The following is a 26,064-nucleotide window of genomic DNA, read 5'->3' as shown; positions in this document are numbered from 1 at the left end:
TTTTTATATGTTTGCAGGCAGATGGAACCCTCATGGGTTCGGCACTAGGAACTTGCTTTATGTACTGGCTGGGTGCTTCTGGACTTGTGTGGCTGCTGGCCTATGTCTGCTCTGTGCGCATTGTCATGGTCCAGATTCTCAGCATGATTGTGAGCAATTATGTTTCATTCAATAACAGTGTTGATGTTAGTCTTTGTGGTTTCTTGCTTGATGATCTATAAAGGTATAATGTGAAGAAGCACAGATCCTACAGTGCCTGCCAAGAATCAAACTAGGTCAAAGCAAAATGCAGATAATGAATTTATATTGTACAGTGGAACCTCCCATAACGACCCCTCCTAATAACGACCTGCTCCGTTTGCCGACCAACCGAAAGGGAGTTGAAGTTTCAACAACTCAATAATGAAAGAGTGGCTGCTGCTCTGCTTGCAGACCCGCTAGCATTCTTTTTGGCTTGTTAGACGTGTTTGTTTGTGTACGTATTGTGAGATTATGTGCTCGCCAAGTGAGTGAATGAATTGTCCCGAATAAACACTTCTCTTGACTTGAGTTTGTGAGGTGTTCTCTGTCAAAGCGCTCTGTCTTAGTTCAACTTCATTTCAAATTGTAGAGAGGTGGTGTAAACATGGCGACTCCAGCAAAACAACGGTAACTTTTCACGCTAGAAGATAGAGTAAGTCATAGAGAGAAGCAACAAAGGTGAAACCAGGATTGGAATCGCAAAAAGTCTGGGAGTGAGGAAAAACCCACATTCAATCAATAATCAGTCAAAGACACGGAGTCTATTTGCAACAGGTGGGAAGGGGGAGAAAGCTGTGACAGAAAACATAAAAAAAAGTTAGGCCTCCCCTGTCACATGATAAAACTCCACCCTCAAATACCCAATGAAGACAGCCCTCTTTTTTACGACAGATTTGTCTGGACATTTTCAAGGTCGTTAGTGGGAGGTTTTATTGTATTTGCATTTACACAGTTGAGGTGAATGTGTAACAGCATAATTACCCTGGCAGTATTCATTAATTGGTGGTGAAACGTTATTTGGTCATGCTGTTGTTGAAACTCAGTTTCTGCATGTTCTGAATTTGTTCCAACATTTTGAAACAAAGCTTCTGTCAGCAGGGAATAACCGAAGGCATGCTTGTGATTGGATGCTCAGATTCACATTGTTCAAAATTCTTCCCGTTTTTTGTACTTTTGCTCTGTGAAAACGTCTGTTATAGTGGTAGCTCCCATTTCGACCCCTCTATTTTACGTCTCTCTCAACATTACAACCCATTTTTCTCTAATGGATTATTTCTCCTTCAATTTCTTAGTATTGTTTACCGCTATATTAAATGTCCCCCTTGACATCAAACAAAATACGACCGACCATCAGTGGACTTATGACGACTTTTCTAAAATTATCATGATTTTGGTTCATTTTACTGTATCACGAGATTCAGTCCCGCAGTGGGGCACTGCGGTTATGAAATTAAAGGCCCCTCCTGTTTTGGGAACCGCAGGAGCTTTCTAGTTTGCTGTTAGGTAGATTTTTGGTTCCTCTTTCCTGTCATGCTCTCTTTTTCTTCATGAATTCTTTTCTTTTTTCTGCCTTCTTGCTCATTCACCTGTATTTTTTCCAAAAATCTCTTATCTTGCCGCTTGTCTCGCGATTCATGTATAGTTTAATCTGTTAGTGTTCTGATGTAAGTCCAGCAGTAGATAGGTTAAGCCTATTTTAACATACTGGAAACTGGTAATCTTCCAGTAGGTATTAATTTAGTTTTACTAAAGCCTGCTGGGACACAAGTAATGGGTTAGTGCATTTGTAAACAGGAATCGCTTGACAAGTGGCCCCCTTCATCCCCCCCTTCCTCGTCCTGATATGGCTCTGCGTAGTCGGCTGGACGTTAAGCAACAAATAAACAAACAAACAAACAAACGAGATTCAGTATGCGAAGATGTCCTGAAATCCTCTCCATGTACAACACATCTTTGGAACGCAATTTGATGTACAGCCACGGTTTTTCATACCTATTTTAGCTCCTAACTTTATTTTGTCTTAATAAAGCTAATTTCTAGGATCTTTACTGTGTTATTCAACTACGCGTTAGTTTGAATGAATATATTGTCCGCAAAATCACGTCAGTGAAGTATGAAGGTGAGTGGTGTAGTGTCCTACATTTTTCAACTCGACAGTGCGGCACTTCGGAGTCATATTGATGCTATTTGCTATGATTTTGCATCAGTTTTAACTCAATGCTGTGGCTCAATAGGTCTGCAAAGGGTTATAAAGTTATGCACCTTGCGTTAGGGACATTTTTATCTTTTTTTAACACAAACTTTGCCTGGCATCGTATGAGTTAAAGCATTGTCATGGAGAAGCGTTCGTGCAGGCCACCTCCATGATTCAGGACTTCACAGACCCTTGCCAACAAGTTGTCTTCCTCTCTGATGCTCTCTTAGTCTTACAAGCCTCTGAGAACGACAAGCTTCCCTCCCTGACCAACGCTCTACAACAGGTTGGAATGTCTAGAAGAGCTGTCCTCCAGTGGATTCCGGCCCACTGTGGAATACTGGGGAATGAGAGAGCTGATGAGCTGGCAAAAGGAGGAGCCCAAGAAGATCAACCCAACAACAGCGTCAGCTTCAGCGAGAAGAAGAGCATCATAAGGGCAATCACAAGGCCAAGGACAAAAAGAGACGACTACCATCTACTGTCTAGACCGGAGCAAGTTATCCTGATGAGGCTCCGCACAGGTCACAACAGACTGAACGCTCACATGAACCGCCATCATCAACCTGTTCCTGTGGTCTTGAGGACCAAACTGCGGATCATATCCTGCAGAGATGTCCCCTTCTACAGAAGGAGTGACAAGAAGTGTGGCCGTCGTTCACTCTACTGCATACCAAGCTCCGTGGCAGTCGACTGGAGCTGGAGAAGACGACGACCTTCATCTCCCAAGCTGGACAGAGTGTACTGTAGCGCCAGCGAACGCCAAGAAGAAGAAGAAAGCATCGTCATTGATGTGTATGCTTTCGTTCGACCCCTGTGTGTTTATTGCCATAATCGTTTGAAGGAAGAAGACATTGTGGGTGGCATCATGTAAAACACTCATGTCATTCCGGATTATTGACTGACCCCCGACAAGGACGTAACAAAGTAAAACTCTATATTACGACCCCTCAGTATAACGACCGAAGATCGGTTACATTTTCAAAGTCGAACAGAGGTACCACTGTATCAAAAACATTGCTGACTGAACGTTGCTGGCATACAGAGAACTATGTCTTTGTTTCAGGGGTATGGAATGTTTGGTCACTGCATTGTGCTGTTCCTTGGGACTGTCATTCACACGTCTCATGACCACCTCTTCTTTTATCTGTTGTGGGCTCTAGTGGGAGGTCTCTCCACACTCAGGATGGTGAGTCCTTTTGTCAATACAGTGGTTTCCCCCTTTTAAGAAAAAATGTGGGACAGGCAGGCCTTAAGGCAGGTCAAATGGAGACAGGGATATTACTCTTCATACACAAAGGGAAGCCACTGAGTTGTGTCGCCATTTTTTCCTGGCAGGCTGGGAATTCGAACACATCGAACAGGGAACGCAGAAGAAGAAGAAGAAGAAGAACACGTCGAACATTCGAATGACGTAAATAGAACAAACGTCACATTTTTCAGGCAGCGTAAGTGAATGACGTCAGAAAATGACGACACCGCCAGAAATAAAAACAATGCGACACGCCTCCCAACCACGAGGTCAAAAACACGTGGGCATCTAATGAAATCGGTACAAAGCCGTTCTCTTTGCCAGTGACATCGTAATAATCACCAAAGCTAACATTGAAGCTCCGGTAGCAGGTAAGAGAGTGTCTCCCAACCCGTGATGCTCACAGCGTGATTGCATCAGAATACCACATGTTAAAACCGGTGTTTGAACTAGAATAACAGCCAGTAGTATTAAGAACAAGTGTCTTGTGTATGCAGCCCTCTTTCTACTGTATGCTGGCAGCAGATAATACAATAATTGAAGTCCTTCGAGGCATAAGGGGCCCATAAGGCGAAAAATTGCTTTAATTCCACCCTCAAAAAGTCCCAGCCTTCAAACCGTAACAAATAACAGTACGCACTATTAAGCAAAATTATAAACCAAGCCTTGATTATTAATTTTTATTATTACACTTGTATCAAACAAGTGACCTCCACCTTTTGATTGGCGTTTTTATTACATTTGAATCGGACTTGTGGCCTTTCAAAGTTGCGGTGACCTTTGACTTTCAACAGAGGTCATATGTAACAGTGGTTTTTAAAAACATAATTTAGTTGGCTCATATATCTGAGACAAATGATCGGACAACAGCTCTTTACATTATCGTGACACATATTTTTCTGAGGCACACTGGACAGTAATAGTGCAAAGGGTGGGGTTAATCAAGGGAGTGAACCCCCCCTAAAAACACTACCAACCTGTCTTTTTTTTTGTTTTTTTTAATGCCGTTTTGATCGCTCTTGCGTTTACAACCCATCTCATCAAATCGTAATTTATTTCCAGGCTACCAGCAATAAAATACCTCAACATGAGGAACAAATTTAAAATAAACTCTGGCAAAAGACGTGACGTCACAAAGTTTGAGTATGCGCAACATTTTCGTTTACCAGTGCACTTCGTTACCTGCCCATTGCTGCTTTGGGTGATATTTTTTTTAAATGACTATTCCTATGCAGATGTTTGTGTAATTGGCCGTTTTCAAAACATACCCATTTTTCGATTTTTCGGTCCAAAATTCAAAACGGGCACTGTCTTCCGAGACTCATAGCTCCGAAACGAACCCACTACCCTATATTTTTTTTATGCTGAATGCATAGCAGACAGATCAAACTTAAAAAATAACAAACTTTTGGGAGAAACCAAATTATATTTAACGGGTCCAGTGAACTACCTTAACTGGAAAGGAGTCTCAAAATGGAGGTCACTATAAAGAAGTTATGAACAGAAAATCTGAGAAAGCACGTTCTTAGAAGGGGTGTAATAGTCTTAAACTCACTGCATTGTTTTTTCATCAAGACAATATAGCTTCGTCAATACCCTTGCGACAAGGACACTTTCACGTCCAAAACATACAGAAATTGACAAGCCAGTATAGTGCAGTAGCGTATAGCGCTTCACAGGAAAGCGCGCTTTTCTCTATTCTTTTTAACTTTCTGAGCTTGTTTTTACAGTGGAACCCCCCCATTTACGACTTTGGAAAAATCTTGAAAATAAGGTCTTAAAAAGGGGGTGTCTTAAAATGGGAGTTTGAGATTTTGGGGCGGACATGAACTTGGTTGCAGTGTACGTACTGTCATGTTTACACACAAACACACGCACACACAGTTGCAGTTTACTGTTATATCAACACACACACACACACACACAAACACATTACAGCAGAACAACTTAAACTCACATTTTAAAGAAAATTTACTAATGGCGTAATGCTCGCATGTCCTAACTCGATGGAAAGCATTACGACTTTTCTCCTGAATCATCTTTCCACTCACAGGAATGTTTTTTCGCCTTGCATCGCTAAACTAGTCCCATACACAATCATTGAGGTCTTCATACAGGCACCTCTCTTTGCGTACTTTCGCTTCGCTATCCTTCTTGCCATCTCGATAACACCGAGTCCTTATCCTTGACGATACACAGGATTTGCGTCTTCCCGACTCCTAAGGAAGTCGCCGCGGATTGCCATTTCGCTCGATTTCTTTAGCTCCACTCAAGAGTCAGTGCTTTTCTCTTTCTCTCGCAAATCTTCGTTTGTCAACAAGTCGTCGGGAACTGACAAGATAGCATACAGAGGAAAACCGGATGTATTAGGATCTCGCGCGCGCGAGATATCGTTTAATTTCTTTTCGTCTCGCGATAGTTGGAGGAGCGAGAGGCGCCATGTCGCGTTTTCGTCTGCTCGAAATGTGCGCGAAAGTCGTAAATCATCCCAAAAAGCTCGGTCGTAAGTCGCATTTTGGGGTGAGTCGTCCACTGGGGGTTCATTATATAGTAAAATGCATCTGTGGTGGCAAAATCAGTTGTAAAAAGGGAGTAGTCGTAAAAAGGGGGGGTAGGTAAGGGGAAGTTCCACTGTAATTCCAAACCAAAGTGGATTAAACTAGAAGTGGACAACCACCATTACATCCAGTCGACGTGCGTTGATACAATCACCCATTGGGATTTCCCCAAAAGCCAACGTTACTTAAAATAGAATGAGTCATTCTGGGAAATCGTTCACCAGAGGTACTCGATAATTATATAACCCTTTGATAAATTGGATCTTCAATACATCACTCGAACCTTTGGAATTAATTAAAACAAGTCGCGTAAGGCGAAAATACAACATTTAGTCAAGTAGCTGTCGAACTCACAGAATGAAACTGAACGCAATGCAATTTTTCAGCAAGACCGTATACTCGTAGCATCGTCAGTCCACCGCTCGTGGCAAAGGCAGTGAAATTGACAAGAAGAGCGGGGTAGTAGTTGCGCTGAGAAGGATAGCACGCTTTTCTGTACCTCTCTTCGTTTTAACTTTCTGAGCGTGTTTTTAATCCAAACATATCATATCTATATGTTTTTTGAATCAGGAACCGACAAGGAATAAGATGAAAGTGTTTTTAAATTGATTTCGACAATTTAATTTTGATAATAATTTTTATATATTTAATTTTCAGAGCTTGTTTTTAATCCAAATATAACATATTTATATGTTTTTGGAATCAGAAAATGATGGAGAATAAGATGAACGTAAATTTGGATCGTTTTATAAATTTTTATTTTTTTTTACAATTTTCAGATTTTTAATGACCAAAGTCATTAATTAATTTTTAAGCCACCAAGCTGAAATGCAATACCGAAGTCCGGGCTTCGTCGAAGATTATTTGACCAAAATTTCAACCAATTTGGTTGAAAAATGAGAGCGTGACAGTGCCGCCTCAACTTTCACGAAAAGCCGGATATGACGTCATAAAAGACATTTATCAAAAAAATGAAAAAAACGTCTGGGGATTTCATACCCAGGAACTCTCATGTCAAATTTCATAAAGATCGGTCCAGTAGTTTAGTCTGAATCGCTCTACACACACACACAGACAGACACACACACACACACACACACACACACACGCACGCACGCACATACACCACGACCCTCGTCTCGATTCCCCCTCTACGTTAAAACATTTAGTCAAAACTTGACTAAATGTAATGAATAAAATACAAGAATAAGAAGTTCAGAAAATTCAATTAAAGTAGGTATTCCAAAGTGATTTTCAAATTTTGAATAACCCATATGAAACTTAGTTAAACAAATAGAGTTTTTCATTCTGAGCACAGGAATACTTTTTTTTTAAGGTGGGCTGGAAAAAAAAAATAATGATTTTTTTCCGTATTTTTGGACTGAAAATTTTTCGCACATCATTCTTCCGCACATTCAGACATACCTCAAGCACACAAATCAAATCACATGAGTCCAAAAATGAGTTTATGAATACTTTATATACTTTTCAGATTGATAATGCAAAATACATTGACAGGAAATACATCGTAATAGAGATACAGAGCTACAAAAATGGCACAAAATAGCAAAATAAGCCCTCTGCTACTCCCAACAACTGGGCAAGAGCCCATTTTCTAACTCTTTCATCTCTAAATCATACAATGCATTTTCATTGTAATACATTTTCTAGGAAGAGCAGGAAATGATATCTAAGCCTAATTTTTTTCAACTCCATCTGACAACTGGTTAATACGTTATCTTTGATCAAAAATGCCAAAAGTGCTGTTTTGTCAAGTCGAGAAAAATGGCGACTAAGTAGTCATTTTTGGTCTGCCATAACTTTCTTGCTTTAAAAGTTACAAAGCTGTTTTTGGTATCCATTTGTTCAGCATTAAAAGCTCTTAATAAGTGATACACACTTGGATTTCTACATGCTTAATGAAAACATAGCAATGTCTTGAAAAAACAGATATTTTGTACAAAACGTGAATTTTGGCTTCTTCAAAATGTTTTTATCTGGTTCAATGTTTAAGCTAATGCAAGTACCTTATACCAAAATGATCAGTTTTTAATGAACTGTCAGAACAGCAAACAAGACAATGAACGTCTTATCTTCCGTTGAGAGTATAACTGTTTTTTATCTGAGGTAAAAAAAACACATAAAAAACATTAGAGAAAAAAAATTAAATAAAAAAAGTATTGTCTTGATTAGCTTACTCTGTAATGCTTGCAAGTTGACTTTGTAAAAGCTCAATTTTCTGCCTCAGTTTTGAAGATTATTGTTGCACAGCAACTTTTTCTGCCGTCAGTGATAAAGCTTCCTCTTTTGAAATGTTTAGTTCTTGCTCAAGAATATTTTTTTAGCACAAGATGTCCTTGGTGGGTAGCTTTGAAATTTGCACTTCTTCTGTAGAGTTTGGAGTTTCTCACTCCTGATAAGCTTTCCTTCACATTTCTGTTCTCTTGCTGTAGTTTCTTGACTAAAATTGGCATGCACTTGTTTGAGAAAAGTCCAGTTTTTCTTTAGCATTAGTCAAATCAGCAAAGTCCTTAGTTTGCCAAGTGGTAGTCAGATTTGCACCACCTACAATATACTCCAAATGTTCAAGCTTTTTTTCTGCCTTTTCCTTCTCTTCCTGTAGTATTTTGTGGTATTCCAGCGTAACCATTGTAGCAGCTGAATGATGAACTTGCAGACTGCTAATGCTATGCTGGTTTTCTTCCCTACTGTCAAGTATTCCTGCTGGTTCAACTGTGCTGTGATTTACTAACTTCTCTTGCTCCTGGTTTGAGCTGCCCAGATTCTTGTTGGAAACACTGTTTGACTGCACACTAAATTCATGAACCAAAAACTTCTCAAGTTCTTCAGGGCGCCTATCTTTAACTTTGCTTAAGGTTTTGTACTGCATCATACTTTTCTCTTCAGACTTAGCAATCTGTGATCTAGAACATTTCAATCCCCTCCCCTAACACATTCAACCATTCAGAAGCAAAATCATGTTTTACATGTTCTTTCTTTCTAAATTGTTCAAGTGCAATCACAATCTGGTTTGTCAGTCGGATACCTGTTCCTAAAAATTGAGAACATGAATGCACATTTGACCAGTCAATGCCAACATCATCAAGTTCTTTGTTTATCATGTTCTCATAAGAGGTCTCTTTCAAGAATGCAGCATCAGCTGAAAAAACAGCGATGTTGTTGAAGGATTTTTCAGTCTTCTGGATCAGTGCCTTCACACGTTCTGGATATGAAGAGTCACAAAGCAGCCAACAGAACCAAACAGATACCTGCACACAAACACATAATTTTTATACACTGCTTACTTTTTTTTCTTAGCTACACAGAGAGAGAGAGAGAGCAGACATGGGATTCTTCCGTAAAATTACGGAATTCCGTTAATTTTTAGGCTCCAGGGATCATTCTTGAGATTCGTGCAAATCCGCTGAGAAAATTTTGGGGTATATGTAGGTATAGACCCAAGTTTTTCGGCCGGTCCGCTGATCGCGACGCTCCATTCCATACTATTCTTGAACGGTTGGTTCCTAAAACGGTCAGACTGTTGCTGGTCGATCTGTATGGGAACGCGCTCTGTGTCTTTGTCTCCTACAGTCACCGTTTCAACGTAGCTATCGGGGATTCAGTATAAGCATACCGTATGAGAATGATTCGGCGCCATTTTTACATCGCTTCGAGCCACTTGCCAAAATGATGAGGAAGCTAAAGCGAGACGAAACCGTTCTATCCCGGGAAATTGACCAGCAGAAGTACAAGAAAAATCTCTGGAGATTCGACTGGCTCGATGAAGTTGTATCATTGAGCTGGAAATACGAGAAAGGCCAGAAGACACAAGACGTGAAACTGAAAGTTGGCGATGCTTTTGCTAAAATCAACTTGCCGGGAAAAGCTCAGTGCACTTTGTGCAACGATGTTAATGTTATCAACTGCGGTACCAATGGAAAGACTGCCCTCAAAAGCCACTTGAAAAGCAACAAGCACCTGACTATCCTGAAAACCCAGTCGTGTAATCAGTCACTGGGGTCGTTTGGCACCGACAAGGTAAGAACATTGAAACCACACCGTCACACGCCACCACCCCCCCCCCCCCCCCATCCCCGCCTCTCTCTCTCTCTCTCTCTCTCTCTCTCTCTCTCTCTCTCTCTCTCTCTCTCTCTCTCTCTCTTTCTGCTCCTTATTTTGAGTCTTAGCGTAAAATTAATTTGAGAAACATGGGAAGGAAGAGAAAGGGAGGGGGGGGGGGGGGGCTATGATTAAGCTGAAATATGCATTTCAGGGCCATTTTTGTGTGTCTAAAACACTAAAAACCTTCAGCTTCTGGGGGCTTTTCCCCCAGACCCCTTCTGCGGCCCCCAGACCCCCACCTTTTTTTTTCCTTAATTATCACTTTTTCTGAATCCCATGTGAGAGAGAGAGAGAGAGAGAGAGAGAGAGAGAGAGAGAGAGAGAGAGAGAGAGAGAGGGATTGTTTATCTAGCAAGGCAATAGCCCCATATGAAGGGGTGTGTGAAATGAAATAAAAAGTATACATACATGCAGAACATCAAACGTGACAGACCATAAAATATCAGATTATTAATATAATATAGCAGAACAATATGAATACATAGAATATGCACAGAGAGAGAGAGAGAATGTAAGTTGCAACACTTATTTAGAAAAATGAATGTCAACAGAAGCTAATACTAAACAGTGCCATCATATACTGAAGATAAAACTTCTTTTTTTTCCATATGAATGCTTACTTCACTGTATGTTTTTGCTCCCAGCAAATCAGTCCCCGGAGCTTAAGGTAAAGCTTATTTGAACACCTGCCATCAAGTTAGTCAGGAACTGAGGAAGACTTGGTCTTCTCCCTCTGCCAGTCATTAAAAATGTCTCCTTCAGTTTCTGGAACCGATCATCTGAGATTGAGAAAGGGAAAAGTTGGAGGGCATTAATTAGCACAGTTAAGAATTACCATTTCAAGAAGTGAACACACTATGATTGTATGGTGGTATGTGATGTTTTATGCTCAGATTCATGACACAAAAACGTACTTGATGAAAATTAAGCCATTAAATTTGTGATGATTACACGCATTCATATGTCTCACCAACGCATACTCCAACAACACACACATATTCGAAGAAGGAAAGTTAAAAAAAAAAAATTAAAAAAAAAAAATTGTTTGCATGAAAAGTTTAATGTCCATTGCAAGTCAACCACATGTTCAAGGAATTTTGTTTCAACAGTGAAATAAAAAAAGAAGTGAACACAATAGTTAGAAAAGAAAACGGAATTATTTGACGTAAAAAAAGCGAAGTTGTTTGCACATCGTAAAATGTAAACAAGGAGATAAGGGAGATCACCCAGAAGACAACTATCGAGCACGCATGCAAAAAAGCTAATTTCTAGTAATTCTCTTTGTTAATGATTCAAATCAATGAACAGATTGTTAAAATTGTGTTTCAAGACTTTATTCCTTGAGTCATAATGCTTTATTTTCCTCACTGTAAAAATACAGCGTGCCGAGAAGTTCACTACTCCCACCTTCACAAACACTGTACTTCGTCTGCTATCAACTCGGTTCGTCAATCCCCGTGTTTTTTTTAAATAAGCAAATATATCTCAAAGAATTGAAAGAGAACACATTGTAAGGCATATATGCTTACCTTCTAGACAATCTGGATTGAATGGTTCGTCAAATTTTGGGTGCAAAATCGAACTTTCGCGACAGTGACGTGCCATCGCTTGATCTTCGTCAAACGCCGCCATTTCACGGCGTACTCGACAACGAGAAAAACGGGTTGCCTCGTTTTCGGTCCTCGCGGAAGAAAGCCGTTGGTTGCATCAGTATGAAAATAGACCAGGTGAAAGTTCAAACCCCGACCTTGCCATTCTCATGCATAAAACCGGATATTGTTCGTTCTGAGATGGCAAAATTTTCGAGCGAAGTTTTAAACTAGATAATATTACTCTTAAACGGAAGCCAATCAAAATAATATTGATATCGTCGGAAAGCTTAATCTTTCCTCTTTATGTCTTTAGTAGCGGGTTGTTGCTAATTTTGATGGCTTATCTCCGCGAGCGGAGTTTTCCCGGTTGGGGTCAAAACAACACAGCGAAAACTTCGTTCCGACGTCAGAAAAGCACAACTTTGCAACCATTTTCACACGCGTATTTCAAATGTTAGATTTTGAATCTAATACTTCATTTTTGTATTAAAGTAACTATGAAGAATCAATTATCATCTTGGTGTATTCTTTTTATTCATTTGATCTCATTCCGGCAAGTTTGAACACGTTAAAAACCAGTGAAAAATCACACTCGGCGTCACTTTTCGCCACCCGCGAAGAGCACTTTGGAATACCTAATTAAAGGAAAAATCAAATTAAAAAAATAGATAAATTTGATCTTCAACACATCACTCAAACCTTAGGAATTAATCAAAAATGAATAAAATAAAAAACGCTCGCGCTGGACCCGAGTACTCTTCAGACATTCACACACACACACACACACACACACACACACACACACACACACACACACACACACACACACACACACTCTCTCTTCCTCACTCCTTCTCTCTCTCTCTCTCTCTCACACACACACACACACACACACACACACACACACACACACACGACCACATCTCCATTCTAAAACACGTCACGTTCCAAATCAAAAGACGACATTCTATTTTCTTACGTCACTATTCTTGGTTTACGGTACCATTCGGCGGCTTTGCTACGAGTATGGCATAGTCTTGGTTTGCCGAGACCTTGCACCGTTCTATCAGATTGCCTGGCTGGCTGTTGCACCGCGAATTCCTCCCACCGCCAAGTCGTTTTTTTGTGGTTTATTTCGCATTTAGGTCCCAGGTAACATTATGAAGTTTTAATACGATCAATCGGACCTATTATCAAGTTAGTGTATCAACTTTTGAACGAACTGCGCCCAGTAGTTTCCCAGCAATAAGCTGTTAAGTCGAGACACACACACAGACAATTAAAGGCTGCTGGACCCTTGTACTAGCGTACTCGGGGATAACATAATTATTCAGAAATTTGAAAAATTATTATTATTTAAAATAAAATAAAAATCTTGCCAACTATGCGTATTGAACCTGTTCGTGGGCGAGCAAACTTCCACTAAGCCAATCTGGCACACATTTCTTGGAGTGAAAATAGAATTTTTAACTTCGAACGTTACACACGAGTTCTCGAGCATGTGTCGACTCCTTAGTTTTCGAGTTTCTCTGTTTGTATTTGTGTACTGTACATTCTATCGATCTCGCTCAAGGTAAGTTAAGTTGATAACTGACCCTATGCACTCGTTTACTTCGTATGGAAAGTACTTTTTAGTAGCGTTAATTTCAAGTGTGACTGACATTATGTTGTAGTCCGGCTCCGAAATGCATTGACCAGTCGCCAAAAGGCTCTGACGTCATTTCTCAAAAGGATTTCCCTGCCCAGAATTCAATATTTTTGATGACACAAAGGATGTAGTTCGGGACGCCGATGCCATATTGTCGGTTTATTATATAAAGGGAAGCAAGCATTAAAAAAACCGAGCATCGACAGAGTCAATGAAGGGGGATACTAACTTGTAGTTATCATTCCAAACATAACATATCGATATGTTTTTGGAATATATTTTCGAAAAAGCATAAAAGTCAGACCATTTCATGTAAAAACTTAAAACTGTGTGAACTCATCATCTCATATATGAAGCCAATGTACACCAAATATGAATTAATTCGATGAATAAATGTGGGAGTTTATTAGCAATTTAGTGGGGGGGGGGGGGGGGGGGGGAGTTATTTATTCCATCAAGCCAATTTTTTTGGACTAATTGTTTGTCTGTTCATTTAAAGGACTGTTGGGTCGATATATCTGTGATTGTAACGTATTTTTTGTCAATAACAACGTTCCAACAACTTACTTTCCTTGTTTTTTTTATTATTAACAATTACTTTAAAAAAAAAATGTTATACATGTACAACATTTTGGTTTGTCATCATTTTTACGAGTTTTCATTCACAAACACCTGGGAAATAAATCTCATGTTCCCCATGCAATAAATCGAGGTGGTGAATGGGTTTGAGCTTTCAGGTGAAACGTGGATTGTCAAAGTAAAAGCCAATCAGGCTGATTGTTTGATGTGTGGAACCATCGCGGCTTTGGATTTGTGTTTCTGAGGACAACGATTGTAAGCATTCACTCTCAAAGACCCAATCAATGTTGATAATTACCGCGGCGACTCATGGTCAATTTGCAACTTATCTCTGTAATCGCAAAATCCACAACGAAAAGTCATAAACACTTAAAAAGAAAAGAAATATGCTCAACATTTACTGAACTCGCACGTATGATCGCAGCTCTGTACATTTTCAGACTGGAAGAAAAGCGTCAACAAGCTACGTTTGACGTCACATACAAGGTTGACGTGTTATCTCGAGCTACTGTGACGATGCTTTGTGGCCCGGAGTTGGATTCTAAAAATTCGTCTCCCTGTGGGTTAATTATTGTGCATTTTGTTGCACAACCAAAATGATGACAAAAACGATGTTTGGTGGCTTGTCGTCAGACCAGCATTTTGTTGTTGGTCCTCAGGGAGCATATCGCCTTTTGTCTCATATTTATCAACCGCGGCCTTCGGCCTTGGTCGATAAAGATGAAACAAAAGACGATATGGTCCCCTTGGACCAACAAAAAAGCTGGTCTGTCAACAAGCCACCAAACATCTTATAATGTCAGACATTTAACAAAACCTTAACTCTTGATCTGGTACGCAAGACCAGCATTTGTTAATAAGCTAGAAATAAAGGTGGGCATACTTCAGTGAAGTTTTGGAAAAATGAGTGCAAGTTATGTGAAATGTTATGAGAATGTTGATATTGCAGGTTTGCATCATCATGTCGCGTGCCAGTGGAAAGACAGAAAGGATAGTAGTGATGGCCACACTGGCTGCTCTTCATCTGTTGTTCCTGCTCTACCTGCATTTTGCTTACCACACTGTTGTGGAAGGTATGTTGTACCTGCTCTACCTGCATTTTGCTTACCACACTGTTGTGGAAGGTATGTTGTACCTGCTCTACCTGCATTTTGCTTACCACACTGTTGTGGAAGGTATGTTGTTCTTGCTCTACCTGAATTTTGTTTACCATACTGTTGTGGAAGGCAGGTTGCTCCTGCTCTACCTGCATTTTGCTTACCACACAGTTGTGGAAGGTATGTTGTACCTGCTCTACCTGCATTTTGCTTACCACACAGTTGTGGAAGGTATGTTGTTCCTGCTCTACCTGCATTTTGCTTACCACACTGTTGTGGAAGGTATGTTGTACCTACTCTACCTGCATTTTGCTTACCATACTGTTGTGGAAGGCAGGTTGTTCCTGAATCCCTTAATGGTAAGCTTGAACTTTTGATTAGAAGCATACCAATGTATATGAAATAATTTGAACCTTTCTGTGTTGCAGAGCTGTCTCAAGTGTTTGATTCACAGCTGGTGCCAGAACCACAGAGTGCGGCTGCTGCTGACAGTGTCATGGAAAAAAGTCAAGCTGCTGTGCCTTGAGTTGTCCTTGCTAAAACAGCTCAGTGGGACTAGCTACAATATTTTACTTCAGCGCAGACTTTGTTGAAGACATTGCCAGCTGGTGTTATTTGGGGACTTTAGATGTAGGTGGCCGGGAACTCAACGCTAATGGCTGAAAGACGTATGTTCATTGCAGAGATGAGAATGAAAAATGGCCAATAAGGAGTTAAAAGAGTTTACAGATGTCAAAATTAGAAAAGATGTGAAGATTTTCATTGATTTTCTCATCCCTAGCCGAAAGGCATTGATTTTCTCATCCCTAGCCGAAAACAGCATGGTGCAGTTTTTTGCTTCCCAATAACTAGTGTCCCACTTCCAATATCAAAAGCTAGTACCAGGAGGATTTAAGAAAGAATTCCTCCACTAGGAGGAAGAATCTCATCTTTGTCATTGGCTGATAGACAAGTGAAAGGAACTGATGCAGGAAATGAACATATTTTAGCAAGTGGCCAGTTGTTGATCAGTTGCATATTTATTGTTTGGTACAATTTTGTGTGTGAGATTTGACAAATAAGCTCCCTTTTGAGTTTGCCCTTATTTCTGTTCCCAAAGAAAAAGTAGACCTGCCTTATAAAATATTATTTATTTTGTCAGTATCATTGACTAGGGTGATTTTAATTCAGTTAAGGGTTAAAGATTCGGCCTTTCCTTTGGATGTGTGTTTGTTTTGTGTGCATGCATGCGTCCGTAGGTGTGTTTGTGTCAGTGAGCATGTGCAACAATATTTAAAAAAAATGCACAATTGTGATCTCTTTACTTTAAGCCTGTCCTTAAACTTGGCGAGTACGAGTTGACTACGCGAAGTATACTTTGCGGAGCTGGCGGCACAAAGCTTTAGTGCTGAGTTTTTGGTAAAAGGACTTGGAGAAGTCCATGCAAAGTCGTCTTTGGGCTCAATTAAGGACCACCTTTAGAAATCGAGTTGCATCTGTCTCCCACTGTGTGATAGCTTTTGCCTTTGGGAAGATACTTTTGGGGGGTGATGTTCATGTTGGTACGTGTTGCATGGAACAGTGCCGTTAGAACTTAGAGACTGAAGTTTTTCTTGATAAGAACATCCTTAATTAATATCTTGCACATTTGCAAAGTACAGAAGCAGGGGAGCACTGGAATGCCTAGATTCAAAGATCCTTTGGTGAAAGACTGCTTGTTTGATTCTTTTTATCTGATCAGTTTTCTGAAAGATTAAGTTGACTTAAAAAAACAAAGGAATACATGTACCAACAGTTAACTAGCCAGTAGTGGCGCTGATGGGGTCTATGTCGACCAAAAGAGTGGGATTCCCTGTAGGTGGAGTTCCTGGAGGGGGATTCCCTGTATACAGGGAATCCCACAGGGTGGAGTTTTTCAATAAAACTTGCAAACCATACTTGAATTTCTAAGAAATATCAAAAAAGATTGAAAAACATCAAATTCTACCGATGTCGCCAAGCATCACGTGACTTTCAGCGATATCAGCGACACGCTACAGGAACTAAATCCTGTGGTATTCCCTGTATACAGGGAATCCCCCTCCAGGAACTCCACCTACAGGGAATCCCACTCTTTTGGTCGACATAGACCCCATCAGCAGTAGTGGCTATGGGCAGGGACAGATCTATTGTTTACTGACACAAACATACTCAGAAGGAAACATCTGTTGTATAACAGTGTGATTTCATGTTACAGCTGTACATAAATAAAATTGTGTACAATACATATTGTATTGCTTCTGATGTGGAAACAGATTTAAATAAATTTGTATTTCAAACATTGAACTGTGATGAGTGCCAAGTTTGTCTATATTTGAAAAATAAGCATGTATTTTATTCATTATTGTTAGATATGACAGCAGTTGAACTCACATTTGACTTGCCCGAGGGCTGACGGTGTTCTTTACTGGAGGTGCAATACCTCCTGCTTTTTTGGTACATGATGAAAGATGTGACTCTTCAAAGTACTTATAGGATTTGGAAAACTGAGTTATGTTTGTTTGTGTGCCTGTTGGATATAAACTGAGTTTTATGAAAGGCTTACTTAGAAAATCCTAGTCCATTTCAGTGGGCGTCTGTTCTGGTTTTTACAGGTAATTATACTTTTGTAAATAAATTATTGATTTGACCAAATACAAGATTTGTGTATGTTTGTGCATGCTTGCCAGAAGAACTGTAGCGTCTTGTTCTGAGGGGCATGGGAGAGAATGTTGCAAGTCTCTTACTAACAAGTAGTCTTTGCTCCTCATTGTCTCTGTTGATGCCCACTTGCAACCAATTGCTTCCCTTTACATAATACACTGAGCAATGTGCTGGTCGATTGAAATATCCTGCTCATTTGGCCTGTAGGTTATAGGAGGCTAGCATGTGAAAGTTCGCAACACCGATTCGCTCCGTTTCAAGCTCTGTAAATCGTTTCAGCATGAAGTTCCCAAATTTGTTAGGCTCAGACACAAACAAAATAATTAAGCTTTAAAATAATAAACACAAAACCAGCACTCACCAACTTCGAGAAGTTTGCCCCAAACGTATGTTGTGACAACACAAAATCAAGTTTACTTCAACGTGATTGATAGATCAAAAGTACGCCATACTTTGTCTTTGATGTTTTCTGCTTTTTTTGTCCACTAGGGTGTTGCACATGTAGCTGTCTTTGATACTTCGACTATAACCAGAGAAAGACACAGGAACCTCAAACCCTGTAGATTAACACAAAAAACATTCTTTCTAAGATCCAAATTGAAACTGAGCCATTGCCTTATACGAGCGACCTTTCCTGAAAGATTATTCCATGCGTAACAAATGACGTCAACAGATCAATGTAAATTGATGTGGGAGTTTCCTGTCAGTCAATAGTCTCCTGTCCGCCCAGCCGACCTTCCCCTTGACCCTGCTTGTGACCTCGATGTTTGATGCCCCCGCAAGGGGCACGGTACTCTCTAAGCACCCAAAACCTCAAGGCGAAAACCTTCCTATTGTAGTCTCCTGTCCGCCCAGCCGACCTTCCCCTTGACCCTGCTTGTGACCTCGATGTTTGATCAAGGGGCACGGTACTCTGTAAGCACCCAAAACCTCAAAGAGATAACTGGCGGAAACCTTCCTATTCCAAAACATTGTGTGTAAGAGGTATAGAACATTTTTGCATTTTTTGCTTTTCATCAGACACACAAAAGGAAGAACCAAGTGTATGTGAACAAATAAAACAAGAGCAGAGTTGAAAAATAGTGATAGGGAAAGACATTTGTTGGGACTTGATCCTTGCGGATAAGCAACTGACATCAGAACCATTCAGCAGAGAGATAGAAAACAGACCTTCCGTGAACTTTGAACCAGCTCAATTGTGGATATCGCGTGTGCTTTAACATTTTTAGCTAGGGAATTTTTTAGTGTTATTCCACCGGTTTTGAGGTTCCTGTGTCTTTCTCCGGTTAAAGTCAAAATATCAAAGACCACTAGAATATGTAATACCATTGAGAGCAGACAAAAAAGCAGAAAACATAAAAGTGTGGCGTACTTTTGATCTGTCAATCGTTTGAGACTGCTCTTGATTTTGTGTGAACACAACATACGTTTTAGAGAGCTTAAATCAGAGCGAATCGGTGGTGCGACCTTTCACTTGTTAGACTCCTTCTATAACTAAATCAGCAGGGTACTTCAATAGACCAGCACATTGATACAAACTCCTGCGGGGATATACTTTCATGTGAAATGATGTCATGCCCTTCGGTGATTGGTCAATGCGTTTAGGTGTGGGTGCCAACATTACGTCGTTCACGCTTAAATGTCGGTGCCATTTGATTTTGATTTTGCTTTCCAAAATACAAAGGGACCCATTTACCCCCATGGCATAAAGTAACAGACTGTTAATTTCAAAATTTGAAAAATCGTAGCAAAATAACTACATATGTACTTTAACTTTTCAAAAATTATCAAAGTTCAAACAGCACACCAAGCCAATAAAACTGAAAACAGATATGTGTCATTGTGTGTAGCGGGTGTTTCAGGGATGTACATTCGGGAGCTGGAGCGGATGGTATTGGGCATTCTGGGGAAATAAGAGTTGAGGCAACACGAACATTGAGATCAACAGAGTGTATAACACACAAACTACGAACGGAGTGTTTTAGGAACCGACCAGTTGGTTATTGAACCCCCAAGCTCAAAAACTCATGAGTAACTCTTGAAATACAGGTTTCTTGTTTTTCTTTTTTTCCCTATGTATAAGAACAGTCGGTCGCGCACCAAACAAATTCAGTTTGGTGAGGTTCGATTTGCAAAGCAAGCATAATTTTTGTTGTTCATCTTTCAACTCTCCTTTTCTTAAGCCCTAGCTCGCTTCTTTTATTTCCTTCAATACTTCTTCATTCCAAAGCTTTTGAATGATGTATGAACGATTTAAGATCGTCACAACAAAGCTTCTCTCACAAAGCTTTTCATTCCGGGTCAGTCATCAATGAATTTGCCATTCGCGAACCAAGCATGCAGCGTGGAATCATTACGTTTTAATAAACAGCAATTACCAGCAGTCGACACCCGGTGATACATATGCCCTTTGACCTTTTCTTGGGGATATCCCGTACTAAAAATAGAATACGGGATTTGGGGAAAGCTGTTCAAGGGCACTCACGTACTGTATTCGATTTTCAATACATGACTCAAAACCTTTTGGATAAATCAAAAAGAATAAAAATACAAGAATATATAAGTTTAGAAAAGAAGAAAAAAAGTTGAAAAATGAAGAAAAAATGTTTTACAAAAGTCTTGCCAATTAGGGGACTCGGACTCGAGACCTCCGGCTTTGGAGACAAACGTCTAACCACCATGCCATCAAGGCGCACGAAGTAAAGGCGTGAAAACTAAAACTTGAACTGCCAACACAACTTCCACTTGCCCGGGTTCTTGAATCGAGCATTTGTTGACTCGCCGGTTTCCTCATTCGTATTTGTGTTTTGTACGTTTTCTTGGTCTCATCATTACATGTAGTCGCGGTGTTGCCTATAAGAGCATTACATTTTCACCAAAGCCGATGTTACTAAAAATTTTTTAGAATGGGTCATTCTGGGGAAATTGTCCCGCTGGAAGTACTCAATAATTATGCAACTTTTTGATTATTTTGATTTATTACATCATCCAAAACGTTTGGAATGGAAAAAAAAAGTGAATACAAGAATTACGAGTTCAGAAGAAGAAAAAAGAATTGCTGTGGAAGAGGATCGAACCCGGTCCCACGAATGTCAGGGAAAGCGACCGGGCGCTTTACCAACTGAGCTATTCTGTCGCACTGCCACTGAATCGAGGGAGATTTTAGCTTCAAATACTGTACACTTGAGTTCTCGAGCGTGTTGACTCGACTTGAGTTTCCGAGTTTCTCCGTTCGTATTTGTGTACTGTTCTCTTTATCTCACTGTTCGAGGCAAGTTCAGTTAATAACTGACCCTATGCTCCTGTTCACTTCGTATAGGTTTGGGAAGCAAAATCAAGTAGCGATAATTTTAAGTGTGACCGATATTATGGCTACGGAATGCATTGACCAATCGCCGAAAGGCGCTGACGCCATTGCAAGAAAGGATTTCCCTACCCAAAATCCTCTATTCTCGATGACATACAAAGAATTTGGTTCGGGAGAACGACGATCTATGGAAGTTTTATTATATAAAGAGAAGCAAGTGGTTAAAAACGGGCGTCCATAGAGCTAATGAACAGTGATGTTAAGGCAATGTGCGACACTAAAATGAAACTTGGGGAATACATGGAATAACCTAGTTTTCTTGGTAGTTATTGAAGAGACTTATAAAAATAAATGAAAACATTATGAATACTAATGGGCACAGACTGCCGTTGCTCAGATCGACTGCCGTTGCTATGGAAACAGCCGCCATATTGGATTTGTAGGAAAAGGTTTTACAGCAACATCATTCATCAGACATGCATAATATTTTGCACATGGATACACATGACTTATATCTATGATCGTATAGAACGATTTTTTTACTACCGACTACAGTTGAATTTAAATCGAAAATTTTATTGTAAATTTTCATTTAATAAATATACCTACCCGAATCACATGTAGCATTGACACAATCGGAGATGCTAGGTTCTGAAAAGGCTAACCGTCTAAGGGAAGCAACCCCAACCACAAAAAGTGTAAACGTAGCCATGGTAATGACCATACACCCGGGGAGTTACCTCCCATCGTGCATGCCATGTCACTACTGCTACTGAACACGTGGCTCATATCATTCGACCTAAAGAATAAATTCTCCAAATCAAAAGCGGGGTTGGCGGGAGGGAATATACTATGTGATTCGGGTAGGTATATTTATTAAATGAAAATTTACAATAAAATTTTCGATTAAATTACATATTCCTACTCCGAATCACATGTAGCAGATTGCAACAACAAGGCGGTGGGAAAGAAAAATCTAACTCACTCAAAAAACCTTGCCAAAAACCTGGACCGCTGCCAAAGAATCAGGGCGGTCCCAGTGGGAAAGAAAATCTAACCCACTCAAAAGCCCTTGCCAGGGCTGGCCCACTGCCAACAGGCAGTGAGGGAACCAAGGAAAGTCCTGATTGACAGCCGAGAAGTATCTCAGGCAAAGCGAAAGAGACAACCTCAGAGATCCAGAAAGCTGTGCTCAGCACTTCTTCCAATCTCCTAGCCGTAAAAAACAGCACAGGAATAGACCCAAGCCTTGGATTAAAAACCCTGGCGAGCCAAGGGAAAGACAAGCTTCCCCCCCCCCCTTTTTTTTTTGTTGGAAGGAAATGCTAATGTCCTGAGAAGATCCGTGCGTAAGGTTGTCCCCTCAACTGAGAAGGACGAACCCCCGCGGTGACCTTAAGACAACCATGCCAAAGTCTGCAAACCTTGGGATGTAGTAAAGCCCAAAAGGCTTGTGAGAAAGAAGTCAGCTCAAAATAAGAGTGACCAATCCCCACGAAAGAGCGAGAGAGAGACATCCAAGCACTAAGTACCAGAGTCCACCTCGAAGAGAAAACTCACAAATAGAAGGTCGCCAGTCATCCCCTACCAGTCCCTGCGAACGCAGGGAGAGAGGTAGCACCCGACAGCAGCCACTTACGACTGTGCGTCAGCTACCGGAAGTGAGGACCCACGGTGGTCAAAAACCGATGTGACTGGCAACCATAAACAAAATGGCTAAAAGCCAGAATGTTCCCAAAACAGTCTGCTTGAAGGTAATCGAGAGTGAATCAAAAACCGAAAGCAGAAAACCAAGACTGGTAAACGTAAACCGTGAAGCCAGCCAGCCATAAGACTCCCGAAACCAGAGTTCTCAGGGAAAAAACAGGCAGTTAACTTCCTAGCCAAATCAAGAGCCTACCTGAGTTTGGCCAGAAACCCAGAGCGCGTCTGTCCCTGTCTGAAGACAGAGTCCAACGCGGAGAAAAACGGACAACCGCCCTAGACAAAGTTGCCTTTTGTAGCCGGGCGACTGTAAGGAAACCCGACCCAACGGACGTCATCCGGACTCGCCTCATACTAAGATGAGGAAGAAGAGAGGAAAGGCCCAAGACTGAAGTCACAGGAACCGAACCTTAACTAAACCTCTGCCCGAAGGAGAAGAGTAGCCAAAACCTGAGAGAGAGGAGGAAAGCCACAAAGAACTACTCCTCAAACATCCATTGTCCAAGACAATGCCCCCTCAGGAAAACCTGAATGTTACTTCCGAGGCCAACTCAAGTGAACCTTAAGTTTGGACGAAACACCAGAACGCGTCTGATCACTAGAGAAAGACAGAGTCCGACTCGATGAAAGACAACAAGGACCAAAGTCCGAACGTTTGTGGCCAAACAGGGGTAACCTGAAGCCAGAGAACCCCACAAGCCACAAGAAACAGGAAGGCAACAACCACCATCGCCGCAACGTGGAATGGCTGTTGCCCGGCCAAGGCTGCCTATTGGCTGCCAGCTTAGCTTAACCAGAGGAATGAGCATGCTTCTGCTAAGCATGTTTCTGAGTATGCTAGCCCTACCTTCCTTCAACCTTTGTAAAGCAGTCAGAGACCTGGTGATCTCTACTCGACTGAATCTCTACTGCAGGCAAAGTTTAAGCGACTCTCTTTGACTGTTCAGGGAACTGAGAACGCGAAAGAAACGAGTCCCTCCGACACCCGCCGTACGAGCGTAGAGAAGGAAGGGCAGCCTCATCTGCTCCATGCTCACCCTAGCAAGGGCTGGCCAACAGAGTAGAGAAAGGAGGCAAGTTCCAAAGGCTGAATAAGCAAGAAGGAACAAAAGGTGAAGCCCGTGTAGCCGAAGCCAGCCAAGGCTGAGCATGTTCCGGAACTGAACCATAGTAGAAACAGCGGCAGAACCAAAACACTAGAGATACCACCTTCGGGAGGAGATGGCCTAGCCAAAACCTGCAACCCGTGGTACCTACAAAAGGTGACTAAGGAACCGGAAGTAGAAAAAACATCCTATCTTCACGGAACGGAAGTCCGACATCGACAACAAAGTCAACCAACAAGGAAGCCACCAATGTCGATGCACCCAAGGGAAATCCTGAGCCGAAGCTTGAGCTGCGACGGAAATCCAGAACGTGTTCGATTGCTGACTAAAGACTGAGAACCAGAATAGCTCAGCTACGAACGCAAACCGAAGTCACAGTTGCTGGTGGTAAACTGATGAATGAGATGACCGGAAACCGGAAAACCATCCAACCGGAAAAAGACCTGACTTATCCCCCTACTGACGGTCGTGAATAGGGGAAACGTCCAGGGCCACCCGAACTGACTAGGCAGTAAACGCAACACCCAACAGGTAAAGTGAAGACTGCCCCGGCTGAGGCTAAAAGCCTAAATGCCCGTAGGCCAGCCGCTGTTCCTCACCCACCGACCTCCGAAGGAGTGTCAGGAAGAGGAGAAGTGTATCCGAACAGAGCCGGAAATGCAGCAGACAAAACCGCAAAAAACGGAAGCGAAAGATGCATAGAGTAGACTGAGGCCGGAAGCCCGAACGCCCGTAGGCCAGTCCTCTGTCAACTCCAGTCAAAACCGCAACGTGTACTTGAAATGGAGGACTTATGCTTCCAGTAAAACCGGAAACACCACGCCGACAACGGCTGCCGCACTGGTGAAACACAAATGCCCACGACGGAACAAGAGTGAGACAGACCAGAAGAGGACTGGGGCCGGAACCCGAACGCCCGTAGGCCAGTCCTCGATCAACCCCAGACAAGCCACTACGTGCGCTTGTGATGGAGAACCTATGCTTCCAGACAGGAAGTGTAGGAGGCCGAAGCCCCGCCCGGGAAAACCTTCGACGTGACCTCTGCCGCAGCTTAGAGGACAGCGTTAAGCCTTTTTCCCAATAACCAGCACGTGTGGAATCGCTGACGACAGACTGAATGTCCGACACAACCGGCGAAAAAACCGAAGTCCACGTACTGGTGGAAGGCCGGTGAAACGGCATAACCGGAAAACCGGAAATCCGTCCCCCCCGACGTCGTCCTAACTCATGCCTCGACCAGGCTAAGAGAGAGAAGACGGCAAGTCTGCAGCCGCAGGCACCGGAACGGCAGTCGACGCGACAACCGAAGGTTGAAACGCTGACTACATCGGCCAGAGCTGAGACACCACCTGCCCGAAGGGCTGGCGCTGCTCCTCAGCTACCGACATCCGGGAGGAAGTGGAAGCGAAAGGAGCAGTAAATCCGGGTGGAGCCGGAAAGCACCAGACGAGACCGCGAAAAGCGGAAGCGCCGAATGCGAGGACGGAGGCCGGAAGCCCGAATGCCCTAAAAGGCAACGTCCGGTCAACCCCGGAAACGACCACAGCGGGTGCGTACGTCAGAGGACCTATGCTTCCAGCGAGTGCCGGAAGCGCAGCGCCAGAAACGGCTACCGCCATTGCTCCGCCACACAATGGTCTTCGAGGAAGCCAGGGTGTGACTGAACAGAGGACGAATGCCCGGGGGGCAACGTCCGGTCAACCCCGGAAACGACCACAGCGGGTGCGTACGTCAGAGGACCTATGCTTCCAGCGAGTGCCGGAAGCGCAGCGCCGGAAACGGCTACCGCCACTGCTCCGCCACACAATGGTCTTCGAGGAAACCAGGGTGCGACTGAACAGAGGACGAATGCCCGGGGGGCAACGTCCGGTCAACCCCGGAAACGACCACAGCGGGTGCGCACATCGGGGGACCTGGTCAACCCCGGAAACGACCACAGCGGGTGCGTACATCGGGGGACCTATGCTTCCGGCGAGTGCCGGAAGCGCAGCAGTTGGAAACGGCTAGACAACTCCGGAAACGACCCCAGCGGGTGCGTACGTCGGAGAAGTAGCCGGAACCAACTGCCGCCATTGCTCAGCCACACAATGGTCTTCAGTGAAGCCAGGGTGCGACTGAACAGGGGTTTGCGGGTCGTGAACCCGCCGAAAAGAGCTGTGTCCCAGCAGGGACTGTCCGACGGCCTCACGAGGGCCTGTGGACCAGCTCGACTTACTTGAATCG

General features: G+C 42.2%; 1 protein-coding gene across 2 annotated transcripts in view; it reads left to right on the top strand.

Annotated features, from left to right (window-relative positions):
* LOC138970874 (protein YIPF3-like) overlaps positions 1-17,720 on the top strand; it is a 56,243-nt gene extending 38,523 nt beyond the window's left edge. Inside the window, exons 7-10 of one of the 2 annotated variants that reach the window (XM_070343442.1) lie at positions 18-149; positions 3,282-3,404; positions 14,916-15,039; positions 15,492-17,720. In XM_070343442.1, the coding sequence (XP_070199543.1) occupies positions 18-149; positions 3,282-3,404; positions 14,916-15,039; positions 15,492-15,589 (477 nt within the window). In that variant the 3' untranslated portion in view covers positions 15,590-17,720. The remainder of the gene's footprint in view (positions 1-17; positions 150-3,281; positions 3,405-14,915; positions 15,040-15,491) is intronic. The other variant, XM_070343443.1, reaches the window with a different exon arrangement.
* Positions 17,721-26,064: the final 8,344 nt, after the last annotated feature.

This window comes from Littorina saxatilis, linkage group LG7 (genome assembly GCF_037325665.1).
Source record: "Littorina saxatilis isolate snail1 linkage group LG7, US_GU_Lsax_2.0, whole genome shotgun sequence".
In the NCBI taxonomy this organism is placed as follows: domain Eukaryota; kingdom Metazoa; phylum Mollusca; class Gastropoda; order Littorinimorpha; family Littorinidae; genus Littorina; species Littorina saxatilis.
Note: the sequence above shows the minus strand (reverse complement) of the source record. Positions and strands in the feature narration are given on the sequence as shown.